Source organism: Desmodus rotundus, chromosome 6 (genome assembly GCF_022682495.2).
Source record: "Desmodus rotundus isolate HL8 chromosome 6, HLdesRot8A.1, whole genome shotgun sequence".
Classification (NCBI taxonomy): Eukaryota; Metazoa; Chordata; class Mammalia; order Chiroptera; family Phyllostomidae; genus Desmodus; species Desmodus rotundus.
Window position 1 is genome coordinate 140,509,724 of NC_071392.1, and position 19,190 is coordinate 140,528,913.

At 47.3% G+C, this 19,190-nt stretch overlaps 2 protein-coding genes across 2 annotated transcripts in view; one reads left to right on the top strand and one right to left on the bottom strand.

The window, feature by feature from the left end:
* Nucleotides 1-2,503, bottom strand: part of CCDC69 (coiled-coil domain containing 69) — a 28,372-nt gene extending 25,869 nt beyond the window's left edge. The window contains exon 1 of the mRNA XM_053927419.2: nucleotides 2,326-2,503. Coding sequence (XP_053783394.2) covers nucleotides 2,326-2,373 — 48 coding nt within the window. The 5' untranslated portion in view covers nucleotides 2,374-2,503. The remainder of the gene's footprint in view (nucleotides 1-2,325) is intronic.
* Nucleotides 1-19,190, top strand: part of MYOZ3 (myozenin 3) — a 373,398-nt gene that overhangs the window by 308,459 nt on the left and 45,749 nt on the right. The window lies entirely within an intron of this gene.

Genomic DNA, 19,190 nt, shown 5'->3' on the forward strand with positions numbered 1-19,190 from the left:
GTACTCTGTAAACTGCCACTCAGGTTGAGTCATTGTCGTGGTGACCTGTCCCCCTCTAGTCTGAGCTCATTTCTGTGTATCTCATCCTCAGAGCTCTTTGCTTCCGCCCCGCACCAGGGAACTGGTAGCTTGTTGGGGATGGGCTTGGGAGCTCTGGGGTTGGCGCCTGGCTGAGAAACTGGGTGTGAACGTGAAACAGGCATGAACTTTAAACAAAATCGACTTACAAGTCCTGTCATACAGGGGCAGGGCCCTGGCATTGCTGGGGCAAGGAAGACATGCCAGGCTGCTCTGAGGCAACAGGGTGAAGGCTTTTATGCCAAAGGGCTTTGGAATCATTAAGAAACCACCAGAAGTACAGGGTATGGGCAGAGACAAAGAACCCTGGACCAGGGGACTACATACCAGGGCTCTGCTAAGTTACTCTGTGTGACACTAGTCAAGACCCTTCCCTTCTCTAGACCTCCACCTCCACGCATACACTGGGTGCTTCAGCCCAGGTGGTCTCCAAGGTCCCTGCTCACTTAGGTAGTCTGTGCTGACTTTACTTGCCCTTCACAGTTTGGGCAGGGGTCCAGTTCAGGCTGTGCTGGGGACAGATGGAGACAGCGGTAAGGCCCTCAGGAGGGCTAGGAGGCATGGGAACCCACGCTCACAGTGGTCTCCTCTTGCAGCCGCTGGAAGGGCAGGCCGGTACAGGGCCCTCCTTCAGTCTCCTGCCACCGCTGTGTGGATGGAATTCACCATTGGCCCACTTTGCAGACTGAGAGGTTGACACAGGTACACAGAACACAGACTGTCAGACTGTTAGAAACCATTCTACGTTCTCCTCCCTCTCTGTATTGAGGGAGAAAATGATGTCCAGAGAATGGTAAGAATGGTCAGCGTTTTCCTGGGGTCACACATCATGTTTGTGACAGAGCCAGGACCTAACCCCAGGACTGATGTCCACCTATCACCAGCTCGATTACAAGTCTCAGGCCTGGCTCTGGTCTATTTGCCCATCACCCCTGTCAGCTGGCCCTGTGCTTCTGCTGATGGAGCCAAGCCTCAGTTTCCCTGCTGGACCCAGGGAAGATGTGCCGGTTTCTGGGCCAGAGCTTGGTGAGGTTTTTTTGAACTGGGAGTAAAGGAGAAGCAGGAAAGCAGGGGAGGTATTGTACTTGGGACCAAAACTCATCTTCCCGGACTAGGCACAGGGCACGGCCACACAGGGAGCAGGGTGGGGACAGCGCTGAATACCCAACAGGCTTAAAAAGCTTGTGCTTGGGCACAAGCACAGCAGGTGCACAGAGAGACAGGGAGACTCACATTCAATGAAAAATGGCCAAATATTCTCAAAGTCTGGGTCCTGCCAGGGTCTCCAGGGGGCTGATTATCAAGTTTATGGGACCCCCTATTCCCACCTGGCTGGAAGGCAGGCAATTGTAGTAAAAAGGGCCAGGACTTGAGGGGTCCTCCCTTATCCCTCAGCGCCTCAGGATGTCCCCTAAGGAGGTTGTCCTTCAGGCTCTAGGATCTGAACCTTCCGGGCTTGTCAGACCCCAAGGGGCAGCTGGTCCCACTGCGAGAAACCTGAGTAGTGTCTCCTGGGTCCTAACCCAGCTCTGAGGCCTCTTTGGGGATCGGAAGGGAGGGAAGGGCGGCAGGCTGTAGATCTCCTCCCTCTTTGGCCCCTCCCAGTTCCTCCACCCCCACCGCAACCCCAGGACAGTCCACAAGCACCCACAGGGCCTGAAGAGGCTCTAGACTGGCGATTCTCAAACTTTAAAGCTTACTGTCATCAATCACCTGAGCCTCTTGTTAAAAGGCAGGTTCTGTTTAAGCAGTCTGGGGCAGAGCCCGAGATTCTGCATTTCGAACAGGCTCCACGTGATGTGGATGCTGCGAATCCGTGGACCACTCTGCGAGCAGCAGCCCTAGAGAGGGTCTGCTTCCGAGCCGTGGGAAAGTCGAAGGAAGGGGTGGGGAGGTCAAGTCACTTGTCCATGGCCACACAGCAAGCAGCCCCAGACCGGAGAAGGGCATCTGCCACAGGCACTAGGGATTTCCTCACTCTGGCATTGGGAATTATCTGCCCTTCCCGAGCCCGGGGGCCGTGTTTGTAAACTCCGCTGCCCCGCGTGGCTCAGCCCCGGGCCGGGAGCAGGAGCGCCGCCCGGCGGAGCCTTCCCCACCTCCCTCCGTGCTGGCTTCTCGCAGTTCTCAGTCCGGCGCCCCCGGGCTGCCCGGAGCGAGCCCGCGGGGCCGAGGATCTCCTGCGGCAGAGCCGCTCCACACTTCCCTTCCCTTCCGAAGGCAAACTTCTCGGTCGGCGCCCTTTACCTTTTGGGGGGCTTTGCAGCAGCTCAGCCTGCTGTGTCTGCAGCCCATCCTCCTCCGGGGGCTCCCGGACGCCGCCTCCCAACTCCGGGGCCCCCAGAGGGCCCTGCCGTCCCGGCCCCGCGGCTGGGTCCGCGCCTGCCGGCCAGGGCTGCCGGCGAGACCCTGAAACTGAACCTGAAAGCGCAGACTTGAGCCCTAGCGGCGCGGCCGCGCGCCGTAAATACCCGAAGAGCGGGGCCTCAAGAAGCCCGTAGGGTTCGCGGCTCCACCGCTCGAGGCAGGTGACCAGAAAGAATTCTTGTAAATGTAAATGATAGGAACCTCCGGCCAGGGCGGAAAGGATCCTTACGAGCAATGGATGCTTTTCTGGGTCCTCAGCAGAGAAAAGGCCAGGAAAAAATTAAAACCATTTTTTAAAATTCAACACAACAACTGCCATTTATTGAGGACTGTTTCTGTCCCTGCTTCTTTATACATATTATTTCTATTTCTTGCCATGTCCTTGCAACAGAGGTGCTATTGACTCCATTTTACAGGTGACGCTCAAAGATGTGATTGGCCTAAGCTCACATAGCTAGTAACTACCAGAGCCCAGGTATAATCCAGTTTTAACCCCAGAACCTAGGCTTTAAACCACTTCCTTACAAATTCGTAATAATATTAAGTTTACTTGCAACGCACCCTCACTTGTGGGTGGAGAGCTCTTTCCAGCCCACGAGCATCTGTGATACTCAACTCCGTTTTGGATGGATGATGTCCATGAAAACAACTTCGTGGGAGCAGGGTATAAGGGGACTAAACGGTAATGGGGAAAAATATAATGAAGATTTTTTAAAAAGTAAAAAAATGTATAAGCCAGTTAAATGTTAAAGACCAATAAAAAAAAACCCCAACAACTTTGCGAGGCAGACAGGCATATGCAGTGGGAATAAGGAACATAAAATGCCAGTGCCTGGGGGGAAAAAGGCTTTTTATCTGCCCTCACTTTGTTACCAGCTGAGGTTTCCACGAGTGGCACTATGGGAAAAAGATACCTAACTTTGAAAATCGGTGTGCAGGCACGTCTGTGTGTATATGAGCAAATCACAGGAGGCCCAGAAGACACTTGGAAAGGTGTGGTGATGGAAGGGACTTGCAGTCATGAGTGGGGAAGGAACAGGAGACCACAAAAGAACTTCCTCCTCCACAGAGTACAAGACCAATTGCAACAGGTTAGCTAATAAAGAAAACTAAGCACGCGGGTGCTATTAGGTTCTTGGAAGCATGAATAATAAAGGATGGAGGTTCACAAAATATGGCCCCAAATCGGCAGCATCAGCACCACCAGGGAACTTTGTTAGAAATACAAATTCTCAGGCCCTACCCAGACTTGCAGATCCTAAACTCTGGGGTGGGGTCTCGGCAATCTATAGCTTCCCAAGCCCTCCCAGTAATTTTGGCCCATGCTACAGTTCGAGAACTACATGTAGGATGGGCTAAACAGATAGTAAGGAAAGAGTGTCTACTTAAATTAACAATGTTTCTTGAAACAGTGCTTGTGATTTAATCAAAACCAAAACCAACAAACAAGCCAAAAACCAAAACAACCAAAACATCCAAGAAATGAAACTTGGTTAAATAAATTACAATTTATCCATGAAAATAGAATGTCATGTAACCAGCAAAAATACTGATAAGGGTGAATGTTTTATACATTATAAAATGTAACAAATTCATTCTTATTGAAAAAATTATTAGTGACTACCTGTGGATGGTAAGTTTTGGGTTTTTTAAATGATTCTTCATTTTCTTATACTAAAAAATGAGTATGCACTTATTACTATTGTAAAGAAAATTAGTATTATAATAATAAAAAGGTTTTTTTAAAAAAATATGATTTTAAACCCATGCATGAGAGTGAGGCTAGTTGTTCACCAGGAAGTCACGGGTAGGTAGGCGAAATGCCAAAGAAATAAATGACTGTGAATTAGCTAGGTAGAAAAGCAACAAAAATGGCAAAATTTGTGGAGAGGTCATCTTGAACCAGTTACTTTTCCTTTTGGAGAGTTCCTCACTGAAACATTGAAGGGTTGCAATTTCTAAATTGTTCTCAAATTGTAATGTTAACAATGGAAATCAATAACCTGGGCTGGTGGGTGGGAACTAGGAAGGTGATTCTGTTCCTGGAGCCTTTTTCTCAAGCGGTCTGGCCTCCAGCTTTCCTGAGCTTCGTGGGAGACCAGGCTCAGGTTTCCCACTTTCACACAACTTCCCTTTTTGCTTATGTGTTTCAAAGTTTCTGCCTGAGAAAAAACTCGAAGGAGTTTTTTTGGTTTGTTTGTTTGCCTTAGTAACTTGACTTTGAATACGTTGCTAATGAACTTTGAGACTTTCAGTGGTTGATGTACCAGTCAGGTTAGGTTAGGTTTTGCTGCAGTAATGAAAAACATAGAAATCTCAGTGACTTAATGCAAGTGAAGCTAGCTTTGGCTCACACTGCATGTCCAGCACAGGAGGCGGCGGGCTCTGCTTCACTGCGATATTCTACACTGTCGCCAGGGTAAGAGAAGAGAGTGTGCAGAGAATGGTGCATTGAGTCTTAAATACTACCACTCAGAAGTGACACCCATTAAGTCCACTCACATTTCATTGGCCAAAATAAGTCACGCAATCATGCCCAACTTCAAGGTGATGGGGAACTGCAATGTGTTCCCAGAGGGAGAGGAGAACCCCAAACACTGGTGAACAGCAGTAAAGTCTACCACGCTCAGATATCAACAAGCAGATACTATGATGTGCCCATTTCTTGGACTACTTGGGTAAATAACTCATCCTGATCTAGCACCAAAAATCCTGTGTCTCAGGAAAATCCTAAGTCCTAGGCACACTGGGATAGTCGGTCATCCTATGGGCAAGGTATAGTGAAGGTACAAGAGAAGAAGACTAAGTTCTTGTCCTTGAATTAGTTATAATCTGTTATTTTGTTTTATATTAGACTTATATCTAGGAAAAGATGGGAAGCAATGCAAAACAGATTATAAAGCTAAGCTAATGTCAAGTTATATACTCCACGTGGAAAGTATGAACATTAAAAGGAGATAAGGAGACCACGGTGGCTGGGGATGGGGAAGGAGGACTTCCTGGAGGAATATTAAAACCAAAGGACATTTATGCCACAGGGAATCCTAGAATCTCAGGCTGAGATGGGATCTGATGCTTCTCTTCTGTCGCTCTCAACTCAGATCTCTTTTATAACTTCCTTTCTAGGTATTCGTGGAGCCTACGTCCGAATACTTCCGGGGATGGGGAAATCACTACGTCCCTTGCCATATCTAGGGAGGGAGGAGTAATTACAAGGAGGAGGAACAGTGTGAGTCAGGTCAGGGTAGAGTGTGGAGGTTGGGGAGTTGGGGAATGAAAAATTAGTGTTTGTAGCTCGGTTGCCTGTAAAGGGATACAAGTTGAGGGTGTGGTGGGCTCTCTTGGGAAAGATTGGGAAGAACAACACAGGGATTATCCAGAGCCAATTCCTTTAGAAAAGCACAATGTGCCCATACATAAAAAGTTTTGCATAGAATTTCAGGCAGTTCAGGGACCTCCCCTGCAATGGGGGGCTCTGTGTGGATCCCAGGTTAAGAACCTTTCAACTCAGTGGTTCCTAAACATCTTTCTAGCCCCCAAAGCCTTTTCTTTTCACATCCTTCTGATTGAGCCCAATTGTTCCCCACACACATGTTGTCTGCCCAGAGTGTCTTTCTCCGCTATCCATCTCTGTGGGTTATAATTCTCCCTGTGTATCAAACAGCAGCTCAAATGTCCCCCTTCCGAAAGCCTTGCAGCACCTGCTCTATGGTTCTCACAGCACACTTGGCAGCTTTCCACGGAATTACACTTGTTTGTGTGCTCTGCGTGTCCTCCCTAATGGACTAAAGGTTACACAGCTCTGTCTCCTCCCTCCTCACCCCGCCCGACACTTAGGAGATTGCGGCAGAGATTTCCAGTCACCTTATTCAATTTTCATTCTTCCCTCTTCCTTAGTTACAGAATCCTGATATTCTCTCAGACAGCAATGTGCTGGGCTAACTAACAGGCTAGTTAGTTACCCAGCTTCCCTTGCATCTGGGGGTGGCCAGTGATATGTAAGGGGAAATTATGGTTGGTGCTTCCAGGAAATGTTTTAATAGGAGAATGGCTCAGCTTGGAGCGGGGATCCCCTTTCCTTGCGCCACACCCCGCTTTTCCTGCCTGGAATACAGACTTGATGGCTGGATTCCAGCAGCCATTTTGTTATCCTGATCAAAACGATGGAAAGTGCCTTGAACTCTGATTAATTTGTGGAGCCCCTATATCAGCTTTGGTCAATGATTTCCTAACTTTTTCACATAATAGAATAAACAACAAATTTGCTTAAGCCACTGCCATTGAGATTCTGTCGCCAGCAACAGAATGCAATCTCTAACCACCTCACAGTCACTAATTAAGTTTTGTTATATTGAATTGAATAAGAATAATTTTCTCTTAAAGACACTCTGTGTAGCCCCAAGCTTCAGCTCTGCAGGTGGAAAATGAGGTTCTGCTGAGAAAGGTACCTTGGATTTGCTAGACTCTGGATGGAAATGTTGTTTTTGACAGCGTCCTCTTGGAATATATATCAGAGAAGGAAACGAGGGGAAACCTAAAATTGTTGCATCCTTATGCTTCTGTTGGAGTGTTGCAGAAGGAATGAGCAGGCTCACTTGGCTTCAGAATCACCTGGGCATTGGTGGTTAAAAGGCAGTTTCCCTGGAGCCCCCTCTCCTTTCCGATCTACTGAACCAGGACCTGAGGAATTTTCACACTAAAATGTATGCCTCATTGGTAGCGTGGTCGTGGTGGGTCATCTCACCCGGGAAGCAAATTGCTACATTAATTATACTGAATTGAATTAATGGGGGAGTCCTTTGAAAGGAGAGTGGAGTCTGAGTAATGCTAATTAGCAAGAAGCCATCCCTGCCTATTTTCCCAGGAGACCTGTGGTTTGGGATTTGGGACCGCCTTGGGAGAGGCGGCAAGATTCACGTCACCCCTTTTCTTTACTAAGCAAGCATCAGTTCCTGTCAATAACCACAGCTTATGTCCCCTCCTACACGCCCCCCTCATGTCCCTTATCAGGAGACCGTGTTTGCACCTTCTGAGTGTCCCACCCAACATCACATTCTCCACGCCGTTCAGGTCCAGACATATTTGCTGTGACTCCTGCCTCGGGGAACCATGGTCTCCAGCAGCCTACCTGGCTCTCTGATTTGAAAAATAAATGGTTTTCCACCTTGTCACCTGCTATTTAACCACAGTGCAAGCAGCCCCTTTTCATCAGATAACTGCCCTGACCTGTCCCTTTTGGAAAATCCAGAGCTTCCTAACCCTGGTACCGCCTTCCTCGCTCCACCACAATGGACGCCCACCCACGTGCAGCTGACCAGAAGGAGACTCAGAGGACGGCGAGGACAAGGACTGTTTTCCAAGACAAAAACTGGAAAACGTAATTTGGCAAAGGAATTTATGACATTTGTATTTTTTATTGACTTGACTTTATTCATCCACTTACTCTTTGCCGGCATAGTGGAGTTCTGGGGCATCTAGATAGTTTATGGGGCAAGGAGGTAGAATATTTGTCAATGGGAGGGGCCCAGAACATAGGGGAAATCTGATTGAGGTCCAAGGCTTAGAACCCAAATGTCTACAGGGCTGGGGGGCACAGAGAGGAGGAGAGGGCCAGCATGAGATGGGGTGGGGTGCGAGCTGGGAACCACATACCCTTCAAGAGGAGCACAGCTGGGTGTGTGGCCTTGGACGGGTGTTAGAAGGAAGTGAAGGCCCAGGCTGGCCTGACCTTCCAGTTTTTCAAGAGAAGCTAGAAATCGGTTTTTTTTTTTTTTTAATGTAAAATAAATTGCTTTCTCACACACACACACACACACACACACAGAGTCCTGTAGTCTAAACCAAATATTTACTGTTTGCTGGAGATTACATCACCTGTGATCCAGGTAGCCGCATAATGAAACAAGGGGTATGGGACAATACCATGAAAGCAAAAATGGCACCTAACTGGATCAGGGAGAGGAAAGGGAAGAGAAGGCTTCGTGGAGGAGGTGATGTTTGAGCTGGGCTGTGTAGATTAAGTAGGGGCTCCTGTCAAGAAAGTGGGGAAGTGTGATCACGTGAGGTCATGGAGGTGTGAACGGCCTTATTGTAGTGATCATTTTGCAATACATATCCTTATAAAATTTTTTAAAAAATAGGGAAGAACACTCATGCCCAGTGCTGTGTGGCTTTTCAGGGGGGCTCAGCGGCTTAGTGTGGCTGGAATGCTGGGTGAAATCAGGGAGCAAGGGAGACACAGATAGACAGGGAGAGGCCTTGAAGGCCTGGCCAAGGCATTTCTACTTTATCCTCTGGGCAACGGGAGCGGCACAGACTGATTGGCATTATCTATGGTCACTCTGGATCTCAGGTGGAGGGTGGACAGATAGCACTGCCCTGGAGACATTGGATATGCACTGGAATGGTTCCTGAGGGACTTGGTGTGGGTCCAAAAGCACTTCGGTCCAGAAGGGCAGCAGCCCCCAGGTCCAGCTCAGCTTCTGCCCTCACGGAGCTTCCAGACTGATATAATATAGTAACTACGGCCGCTGGCGGTGGGTGCAGGGCAGAGTGTGGGGTGCTGCGGGGTGGGCGGGGAACAGTTTCCTCTCCTCTCAGCCTGGGAGGCGGCAGCTAGCAGCCAGCAGTGTTGTGGTTACCGGGGCCTTGGGTTACAACACATGTTTGTTTTTAAAAAACGTTGCAATACCTTTTAAATCAGGGCCCTGGACAGGATCCAAGGACAGTAGCAGAACCAGCCCCTGTGACGCTTCTTAAAGAAGCAGCTGCAGAGGGAGGGAGCTTTGGGAACCTGGATTGCCGGGAGGCCCTGAGTTCAGGCAGGGCTTGGAAGCTGAGCAAGGCTGGAAGGAGATCAAATCTCCAATTCACCCTGTTGCCCCTCAAGGCACTTTTGGTTTTGGAGCCCTTGAAGAAGATGATCAGTCTTCCACGCTGTCTTGGAAAACTAGAAGCAGGGGGTACAAGCCCTCAGGAATGGGGTGGTCTATGTCTCTCGGAGGAAAGTCTTCCCACACTGTCCAAGATTTAGGGGGCCAGCTTGTCAAGGAGTGAGTTCCCCATTTTGGGAGGTATGCAAGCAGAGGCTAATATTGGTAGGGCCTGTTGGAAAAGGCATGTGAGGGTCTGCTGACATAGGGGCCCCAATGAAATAAATGATCAGATCCATTTTTTAAATGGTTTTATTTATTTATTTTTAGAGAGATGAGAAGGGAGGGAGAAAGAGAGGGAGAGAAACACCAATGTGTGAGAGATACATTGACTGGTTGCCTCTCACATGCCCCCAACCAGGGACTTGGTTCACAACTCAGGCATGTGCTCCAGCTGGGAATTGAACCAGCAACCTTTCAGTTCTCAGGCTAGTGCGCAATCCATTGAGCCACGCCAGCCAGGCCTGATCAGATTCATTTTGACTGCAAGGGAGCTTTTTCCCTTTTCAGAGACAGAAGTTATTCCTCAAAGGAGTCAAGATTGGGATTCAAGAGACTTTCATTCTGGTGCTCTGTGGGTGGGAATGTAAAATGGTGCAGGCGCTATGGAAAACAGTAAGGAGGCTCCTCAAAGAATTAAAAATGTGGTAATATGACCCAGCAATCCCAGTTCTGGGTACATATCCCAAAGAGTTCAAATCAGGATCCGGATGAGATATCTGCACTCCCGTGTTCGTTGTAGCAGCAATCCCAATAGCCAAGGCACAAAAACAACCCGAATATCCACCGACAGGTAAGTGGATAAAGAAAAGGCGGTATATACACACAACGACTGGAATACTATTCAGCTTTTCAAAAGATGGAAATTCTGCCTTTTATGACAACACGGTGAACCTGGAGGACATGGTGCTGAATGAAATAAACCAGTCACAGGAGGACACACGGTACGTGACCCCACTTACATGAGGCTTCTAAAACAGGCAGGCTCATAGAAGCAGAGCCTAGAACGTTGGGTCTGGAGGTCTGTGCTACAGCAGAGTGCCTATAGTTGACAACACCTTATTGTGCACTTACACCCTTGCTAAGAAGGTGGATCTCAGGGTCAGTGTCCTACCTCAAAAACAAACAACCGAATACAAACAAAAACCAAAGGGGTGCAAGGAAAATTTTGGAAGTCATGGGTGTGTCTGTTAACTGGATTTTGGTGATGATTTCTGGTGTGTGTGTATATGTTCAAACTCTTTGAATTATATACATTATTTTTTAAAAAATATTTTCATTCTGATTCTTGGCTTGCTATTGATTTGCATTTGACCCTGGATAATTCATATACATTCATTTCTCTGGCCTTACACCCTCACCCTACCATTTACCCGGTGTTTGACATGGAGGAAGCTCTAGCACAGATTTGTTGAATGAATGAATGAATGAATGAATGAATTGGATTGGGTCCAAAGTTGGATTGTGATCAGCGGACCTCAGAGTTTACATGACCCTCCTGAAATTACATTCACAACTCTGTGCATATAAGTGATTAAAATCTTTCTGGGCAGAGGGTCTATAGCATTAATCATCATCACCATCATTTACTGAAGATTTTTTTATGGTATGCTAGGGTCTTCACCTATCTTTTCACGGTTAATCTTCAGGAACGGTGAGGGAGATTGGATGGGGTACGAATTCCCCTCTACTAAAGTGGAAACTCAGGTTGGGGAGTGTACGGACCTGCTTAGGGTCATATGCTGGATTTGAACCCAAGTTCAACAGACTCCACAACCTGAGCACAAGATAAATTACTACAGCTTCTGAAAGAGATCTGTGACCCCAGAAGGTAAACAGAAAACATTCTCTGGCCCCAGAGTTCTCTTTCTCTGCGGGACTGTGGGGAATGGGGAGAAAAGGGCGGAGGTGGAGGAGAAAGAAAGCCAGCCAGAGTAGGGCAGCGCCCACGCCCGCAAGGGCTGCTATTTAGAGCCCCTAGAAAGGATGATAAGGGGGCGAGCCGGGAAGAGCAGTTAAAACAGAAGCCCCAGGAGGGGGAGGGGGCTATGTCCTCCCCCGCCCCTGCTGCCTCCAGCTCACCCTGTCGCCTGATGTCTAAATAAGGCTTAGAGGCACATTCTAGTCAGCTAAAAATAAACGCCGGCTCCCCCTCCTGCCCTTGGGCTCTGGCGACCTCCCCAGCCGGGCAGGGCTCCCCCGGGCAGGACCGGTTCTCCGTGGCACGCCCTCGGAGTTACAGAATCAGATCTCTCCGGGGACCCCCGGGCTCTAGTGGCTGTGCTTCCCACCACTGCAGGAAGACCTGGACCGGAAGTCAGGACGCCTGGTTTCTACTCTTCATTTGCTCTAACAGACCTGAAGAAGTCCCTCTTTTCTAGGAATCTCAGTCTCACTACATGTATCACTAAAATGCAGACTTTAGAACAACGATGTAAAGCTCTGGCATTTTTGAATGAAGTCAACTTCAGAATTTGCCCACTGGGATTCTTTCGGGTACATCTGTCCTGCAGATTTATTTTTAGTTCATGCAGTCTTTTATAATGATATGAATTAGCTGCTCATCCTTAACGATTTAAAGAATTCACATAAAAGTCTGGATTTCCAGCCTCTCACGTAAAATCCGATCTGTCCACACCCGGCGAGCGTTTTCGGGCAACTTGAGTCTGAATTGGGTAGCGGCCGCCCCCCGCCGGCAAGATGGGGGTACTACAGCCGACACCCTCACTCACATTTCAGTCGGGTTCTGCGGGCAATTGGGTGCGAGCAGAGTGAATGAGGCCGCTTACAGAAAGCTTTGGAAACTGTAAAGAACTTCGTGAATAGGGTTTGATGATGGTGTCGCCTAGCTGAGATCTGGTGCCTAGGCATTGCTAGTCCCTGTCCTGGAATCCAGCCCCAAACCCAAAGAAGGGACAACATCCTCATAACCTCACTCTCCGCCCCATCCCGATGGGAGTCATCAGACAATTAGGGCTCTCTTAGGCATTGCCGGGGCCTCGGGAGAAGTCGATGGGATTGTCCTTGGTTGGAAAAATACTAGCAGAAACAGCCAGGGTTTGTTGAATTCAAAGAATCCTTGAGAGCCAGTTTGGAGGCCAGCAGAGTGGCGGGGCAGGGAAGCAAGCAGGAGAGAAGAGGGGTAAGAAAGGGGAAGCAGAGCCGTTGGAAGAACAGGATTCTTCTGGCCAGCCTGCTGGGATTCTTCCAGCTCCTCTAAGGCAGCTCGTTGGAGCCAGACACTCCACAGTATGGAAGAGGCTGCAGCTGGGCTGGCCCTCAGACCTCATGGGTGCCATCCCGCCTCAACGGTAGGGTGTAGGGGAGGAGGAAATTGTGCTCCCCTTCTAGGTTCTTCTGGCTGGTCTAATAAATAGCCATGAGGTAGATTAACATGAGAAAATAACCAAATTTAATTGCATACACTCACACGGGAATACCACCTACAGGAGAGGTTCAGACACAGAACGGGAAAATAAAGAATATATGACATTCTGAGCTAAGGCCGAGGTCAGGTGCCTGGGGCTTCTGAGGGGAGGAAGATCATTCACAAGATAAGAAGAGCAGATGTTCCGTAATTAGGTTTTTGCCCTGCTCTATAGATAGGTCATAAATTTTTTTTCTGGTGATAACTCTTATGGGCAAGGCTCCAAATTTAAATTCTTTCAAGAAGAGGTAAAAGGCTTTCATGAGAGCTGCAGGGTTTCGATTGCTTTCGGCCCAGAATAACCCTCGTGCTAAAGCAGCACATCTTGGGGAGGCTTGTTCTGAAGCCCTTCGAGGGTGATGGGGAGTAAACATGAGAACCTGGGAACAACTGAGGCTTTGTCCTTCCTGCTCTGTCTCACCAGGCACCTTCCTGGGGAGAAAAGAGTGACCCCACGTGTATCCTACCGCAGCCTCTCAATGGTGGAGGAAGAGGCTCCAGTCCAGACCCTTGCTACTCTGTGGTCCTCAGACCTGCGGCATTGGCCTCATGGGTAGCTTGTTATAAACACAAATTCTTGAGCTCCAGCCCAGCCTGCTGAGTCACAGTCTGCTCTTTAAAGGGGATCCAAGGTGTTTTGCATGCATATTACCATTAGATAAAAGCTATTTTAGACCAGTGGCTCTCAGTGTTAGCTGTACCTTAGAATCCCCTGGGAGACTTTTTAAAATGCTGCTGCTCTGTCCCACCCAAGGGTGCAGCCTGGGCCTGGACACCAAAGTTATTTGTTTAAAGCTGCCCAGGTGATTCCAATGTGTAGCTATAGCATTGAGAATCAAAGCTCTAAGCAAAGGCTATAACGAGGTGAAAATCTTCAGGAATGAGTGATGCAAACTTGTGTGTTCGGGGCCCACCCTGTGCCCTCAGCCTGAGGCCAGTGGCAGAGCCTGCTCTGGAGGCACCTTCCCCAGCCCTGTTTGTCTGGCCAGACCAGCCCCTGATCCCCAGGGCATTTCCAGGCCTCCAGCTGCTCTCAGGTTTCAGAAGAGCAAGGTGAGAAGGGAGTGGTGCTCCTGTTAGCTTTGCAATCAAGGGATGTTGCTCTGAGCTGGGACACCAGAAACCTGGGTCCTCATTCTACCTCTGCTGGGTGGCTGTGGGCTCCCGTTTCTTGCTCTCTAAGATGCGCTAGTCAGAGGGGATGGAAATCGCTTCTAGTGTTCCTTCCAGTTTATACACATAGACACGCTCTCAAAGTTGAAGGGGACCTCGGAGATCATCTAGTTTGACATTATCTTCCTACAAATGGGAAAACTGAGGCCCAGGGAGATTAAAGGCATTGCCTAAAGTCAGAAATATCATTGTTATTTAAAGAAAAATTTGGCCTTTGTTAAAGAACAAAAATTCAACTGAGTAAATTTGAAGATCTAATTGGCTTTATTAAGTGATTCATGAATACGGCATCAGCTAAAAGGGTGCTTCTAAGGGATTGTACAGAATGGAAAGTTTTTCACAATGAGATACCGCTTCTCACCGGTCAGAACGGCCATCATAAACAAATCAACAAACAAGTGTTGGAGAGGATGTGGAGAAAAGGGAACCCTAGTGCACTGTTGGTGGGATTGCAGACTGGTGCAGCCACTGTGGAAAACAGCATGGAATTTCCTCAGAAAACTAAAAACGGAACTGCCTCTTGACCCAGCAATTCCACTGCTAAGATTATATCCTAAGAACCCTGAAACACCAATTCAAAAGCACCTATGCACCCCACTGTTCACAGCAGCACAATTTACGATAGCCAAGTACTGGAAGCAACCTAAGTGCCCATCAGTAAATGAGTGGATCAAAAAACTATGGTATATTTACACAATGGAATACTGTGCAGCAGAGAGAAAGAAGGAGCTCCTACCCTCTGTGACAGCATGGATGGAACAGGGGGTGAGGGACAAATACCATATGATCTCACCTTTAACTGGAACCTAATCAACAAAAGAAAAAAACAAGCAAAATATAACCAGAGACATAGAAATTAATAACAATCTGACAGTAACCAGAGGGGAAGTGTGAGGGGATATGGGGGAAGGGTTTTCAGGAACATCTATCTATAAAGGACAGATGGACAAAACCAATGGGGGTGGAAGCAGGGGAGGGAGGTGGGTTTGGCTGGGGTGGAGGGGAGTGGGGGGGGTAAATGCAGACAACTATAATTGAACAATAAAATAATTTTTAAAAAAAAGAATGGAAGGTTTTTACTTTTTAAAAAATTCACTTTATTTTAGTTTTTGCTATCCAGTAGAGCATTTTGAAGATTTTATTTATTTTTAGAGAAAGAGGAAGGGAGGGAGAAAGAGAGGGAGAGAAACATCGATGCGCCAGAGATACATTGATCCGTTGTCTCTCACATGCCTGCAACCAGGGACCTGGCCCACAACTCAGGCTTGTGCCCTGACGGAGAATCAAACTGGCAACCTTTTGGTTTACAGGCTGGTGTTCAATCCACTGGGCCACACCAGCCAGGGCTGAAGTGGAATGTTTTTTAGGCAGAAGGAGAGGGGGACTAAGGAATTTTTTTAAAGAGTGGATTATTTCAGGCAACAATACCTTCCTTTCGGGAAGGCAGGGGGTCCTGTCAGGCTGATTACTTCACTAGTATTGACCCAGAAATTCCAGATCATAAAATTCGAGATCACAAAAATTCAACTTCTGAGAGAGGCTGAAACTGCAGTTAGGTTAGTTATTAAGTTTTGGTTTGGCAATGTAGCTTAGCATCACCAAAGACCATTTGGCCATTGTTTTATTTTTATTTTTATTTATTTTTCGTAAGAGCTTCAATGGAAAACTATTCATGTGTTTGAGCGTACTCTTCCACATATCTAGTTATGATTTTAGGACAGGCTCTGTGCCATTCATTGCCTCTGAAGTTGCAGAGAACTCCTGAGCATGGACAATAATCTTTGCCTTTCTTTACACGTGTGTATTTGTGTGCTGTGGGGGTGACATTGACTTGTCTCCCCTGCTATGGACAAGGCCAGTTTTGCCTTCATTTGCACGTTTACCTCAGTCCTCCTGATCTATAAATGTGTTTGTTCTTTGCACGGGTTGTCACATCTCACAGGTTCCCTCACTGAAGGGGTTAAATTAAATCTCTAATGCATGTTCATTTTATATCAATGAAAGTCATGATGCCACCTTCTGTTAAAGAGAAACCACAGACCCCAAATGGCATCACTTGTGCCAAAGCCCATGATACCAAACCTAGATTTAGCACCTGACCTAATTGTTTCAACCTTTCCTAGAAATATAACCTTAAAATTCCAATCGGGAATTTTCTGGTCAAGAACCAGTAAAGTAATCTGTCACACGGGCCCTCTCTATCCCCCATAGAAAGAAGAGGTAATCTGCCTGATAAAAACCCTGGCCATTCCCTTCCTCCCACAAGAAGATGTCTCAGTATAAAAAATACTCCTTTCCTTTTGCTAACGGCTCCCTTGCCCCACACTTTTTCCTGTAGAGACCTAGCATTCTGTACAACACAGAGTCCTCTTAGTTGTTAGATGGGACGCTGTCCAGTTCATGAATCGCTTAATAAAGCCATTAGATCTTCAAATTTACTCAATTGAATTTTATTTTTTTAACACTTCCTCAGAAAATTACTCTATAATAAAAAGAATAGCCAAGATTTAAGAGTCTTATGCTCTTTGAATTGAGCTAGGTAGATAGGCCAAGATTTAAAACCAGATGTCCAGGCTATAATTGGGTTGAAACCAGAGACCAGCCAGTAACCAAGTGTTCACATGTCTGCACCATCAGCTTTGAAGGGGTTTAGAACAGTTTGGCCTGTGGTTTATTCTGAGCGAAGGTAATCAAGACGCCGAGGCTCTCATGCAAAACTTTCACCTCTCCCTTAAAGAACTTATTCATGTATCTATTTTTTTGTTTGAAAGGTTTTTTTTCTGCATGTGTGGTTTTTTTTAAAAATTTTGTCCTTTTTATTGACTTTATTGAGGTGACACTGGTTAACAAAATGATGTAAGTTTCAGGTGCTCGATTCTACAACACAGCATCTGTACACTGTACTGTGTGTTCACCACCCCTAGTCAAGTCTCCTTCCGTCACCATTCATCCCCCCAGCAGTCACCACACTGTTGTCTGTGTCTGCGAGTTTTTTCTCTCTTTTTGTTCATTCCCTCCACCCACCCATCTGACTCCCCAGTCACTCCACCCCGACACCTGTCAGTCTGTTCTCTCTTTCTATGAGCCTGTCCCTGTTTTGCTCGTTAGCTCATTTTGTTCATTAGATTCCACATATGAGTGAGATCATGTGGTACTTGTCTTTCTCTGACTGGCTCATTTCACTCAGCATAATGCTCTCCAGTTCCATCCGTGCTGTCGCAAAGGATAAGATTTTCTTCTTTTTTCTTTTACGGCTGAGTAGTATTTCGTGTGTGACTGTACCACAGCTTTTTTAATCCATAGTAAGAGCTTTCACCAGAAATAACCTTTTATGCCCTCTCTATAGGAGAAGGCAAACACCTAATTACTGAACATATGATCTTTTTGATCCTGTGAATGACCTTCCTCCCCTCAGAAGACCCAGGTGTCTAACCTTGTCCTTAGCTCAGAATGTCATGTTTTCCTCATAGTCCTTTTCTGTCTCTGAACCTCTCCTGTACACTGGGTCTCTGACTCTTGTGTATGCAGGGTCCCCATACTCGCGTATGCCGTTAAATTTGTTCATTTTCTCTTGTTAATCCGTCTCATGTCTGTTCGATTATTCAATCATCCAAAAGAACTGAGAAAGTAGAGGGAAGTTTCTTCCTCCCCGACAGTTGCTTGTCTGTGACCTGTACATCTGACCCATGTGCCTGCTTCATACGCATTCGAGGTGGTAATCACTCCTCATTACATTCAGGGCACTCACCACACCAGCCTTTAGATACGTGCTGTGTCCCCAGCAACACTCACCCCCGCCACACACAAGCATGCTGGGTCACCCTGGACCATGTTGTTCCAGGGCCCAGACTCAGTCCTCCAGGAAACACATGATGATGAACTTCAGAGTGACAACAATTTCCACATTTCCAACCCATCACCCCAGAATGTGGGTTCTTCAAGGTCAAGGGCCTTATTTTAATAATCGTCATTTTTATGTATGTGTGCACCTGTTGTATGGCAGGTGGATGTCAATCTTGACTGTACATTTTAATCACCTGGGATTAAAAACCAAGACAAAGAAACTAATGGTTGTGTCCCACCTGCAGAGATTTAGATGTAATTGGTCTGGAGAGTCACCTGGGCATCGGGATTTCTCAGAGCTCCCCAGAGGACCGCAGTGTGCAGCCCTGGCGGGGAGCTGGCCCGCTGGGCTTCTCCATGTTTACATTTCACACTCGCTCTCACCCCAATTGTTTCTCATTTCTCCCAAGGATGGTCAGAGTCTGCCTCCTCAGAGAGTTCTTTTTAGACTCAAGAAGGTAACCCACTGCACTTTGAATTAGTTTAACCTAATTTCTTGTCTTCACGTATTATTATTTGCTGGTTGCTCTTCTTGAATAGACCCTAGTCCCTGTGGGGAGTGGGGACAAGGTCTTCATCATGTTCAGTTGAATCCGTAGGTATTTGTTGAATGAGTGAATAGCTTAGTCCTGAAAGGTAGTTTATTATTATTATCATTGTTATTAATTATTTTAATCCTTGTTTTGCAAACGAGGAAACTGAGGCCAGAGAGGTCACAGCCCCTGACCAGGACCTCACAGGATGCAAGCCTGGGTCTGCCTGACCTGGCGCAAGCACCCTGAACAAGCCCCTGGTATGCTCTGCCTTCCACAGTGGTTACAGTGCTCGGAGGGGAGTATTGAGCGCTTGGGAGGAAGTGGTTAATGGGGTGGATGGGCCTTGGCAGGTGCAAAGATGAAGAAGAAATGATGCTGGAAGGGAGGTTTGAAGTCCTCTTCCTATTTCCCAATGAGGCCCCAATGATACTATGTTGACAACCAGTTCCCCCACCCACCACCTACACATCCACCAAGGAGTACAGCCACACAGACATCTCTCATACTACTGTGGGATCAGCCTCAGGAGAAGTGAGTTCTAGTTGTACTTCTGTTGCGTGACTTGGGCAAATCCTCTTCTTCTTGGGGCCTCACATTGCACTTGTATATAATGAAGAAGTGGTGATAGATGAAAGAGGGAATCCCTTATCAGATTGGGAGGAAGTGTGCAATTTAAAAGCATATTAAAATATCAGGTAGCCCTGGATGGTGTGGCTCAGTGGATTGAGTGCCGGCCTGTGAACTAAAAGGTTGCCAGTTGGATTTCCTGTCAGAGCACATGCCTGGGTTGCAGGCCAGGTCCCTGGTTGAGGGAGGGCAGATGTATCGATGCAT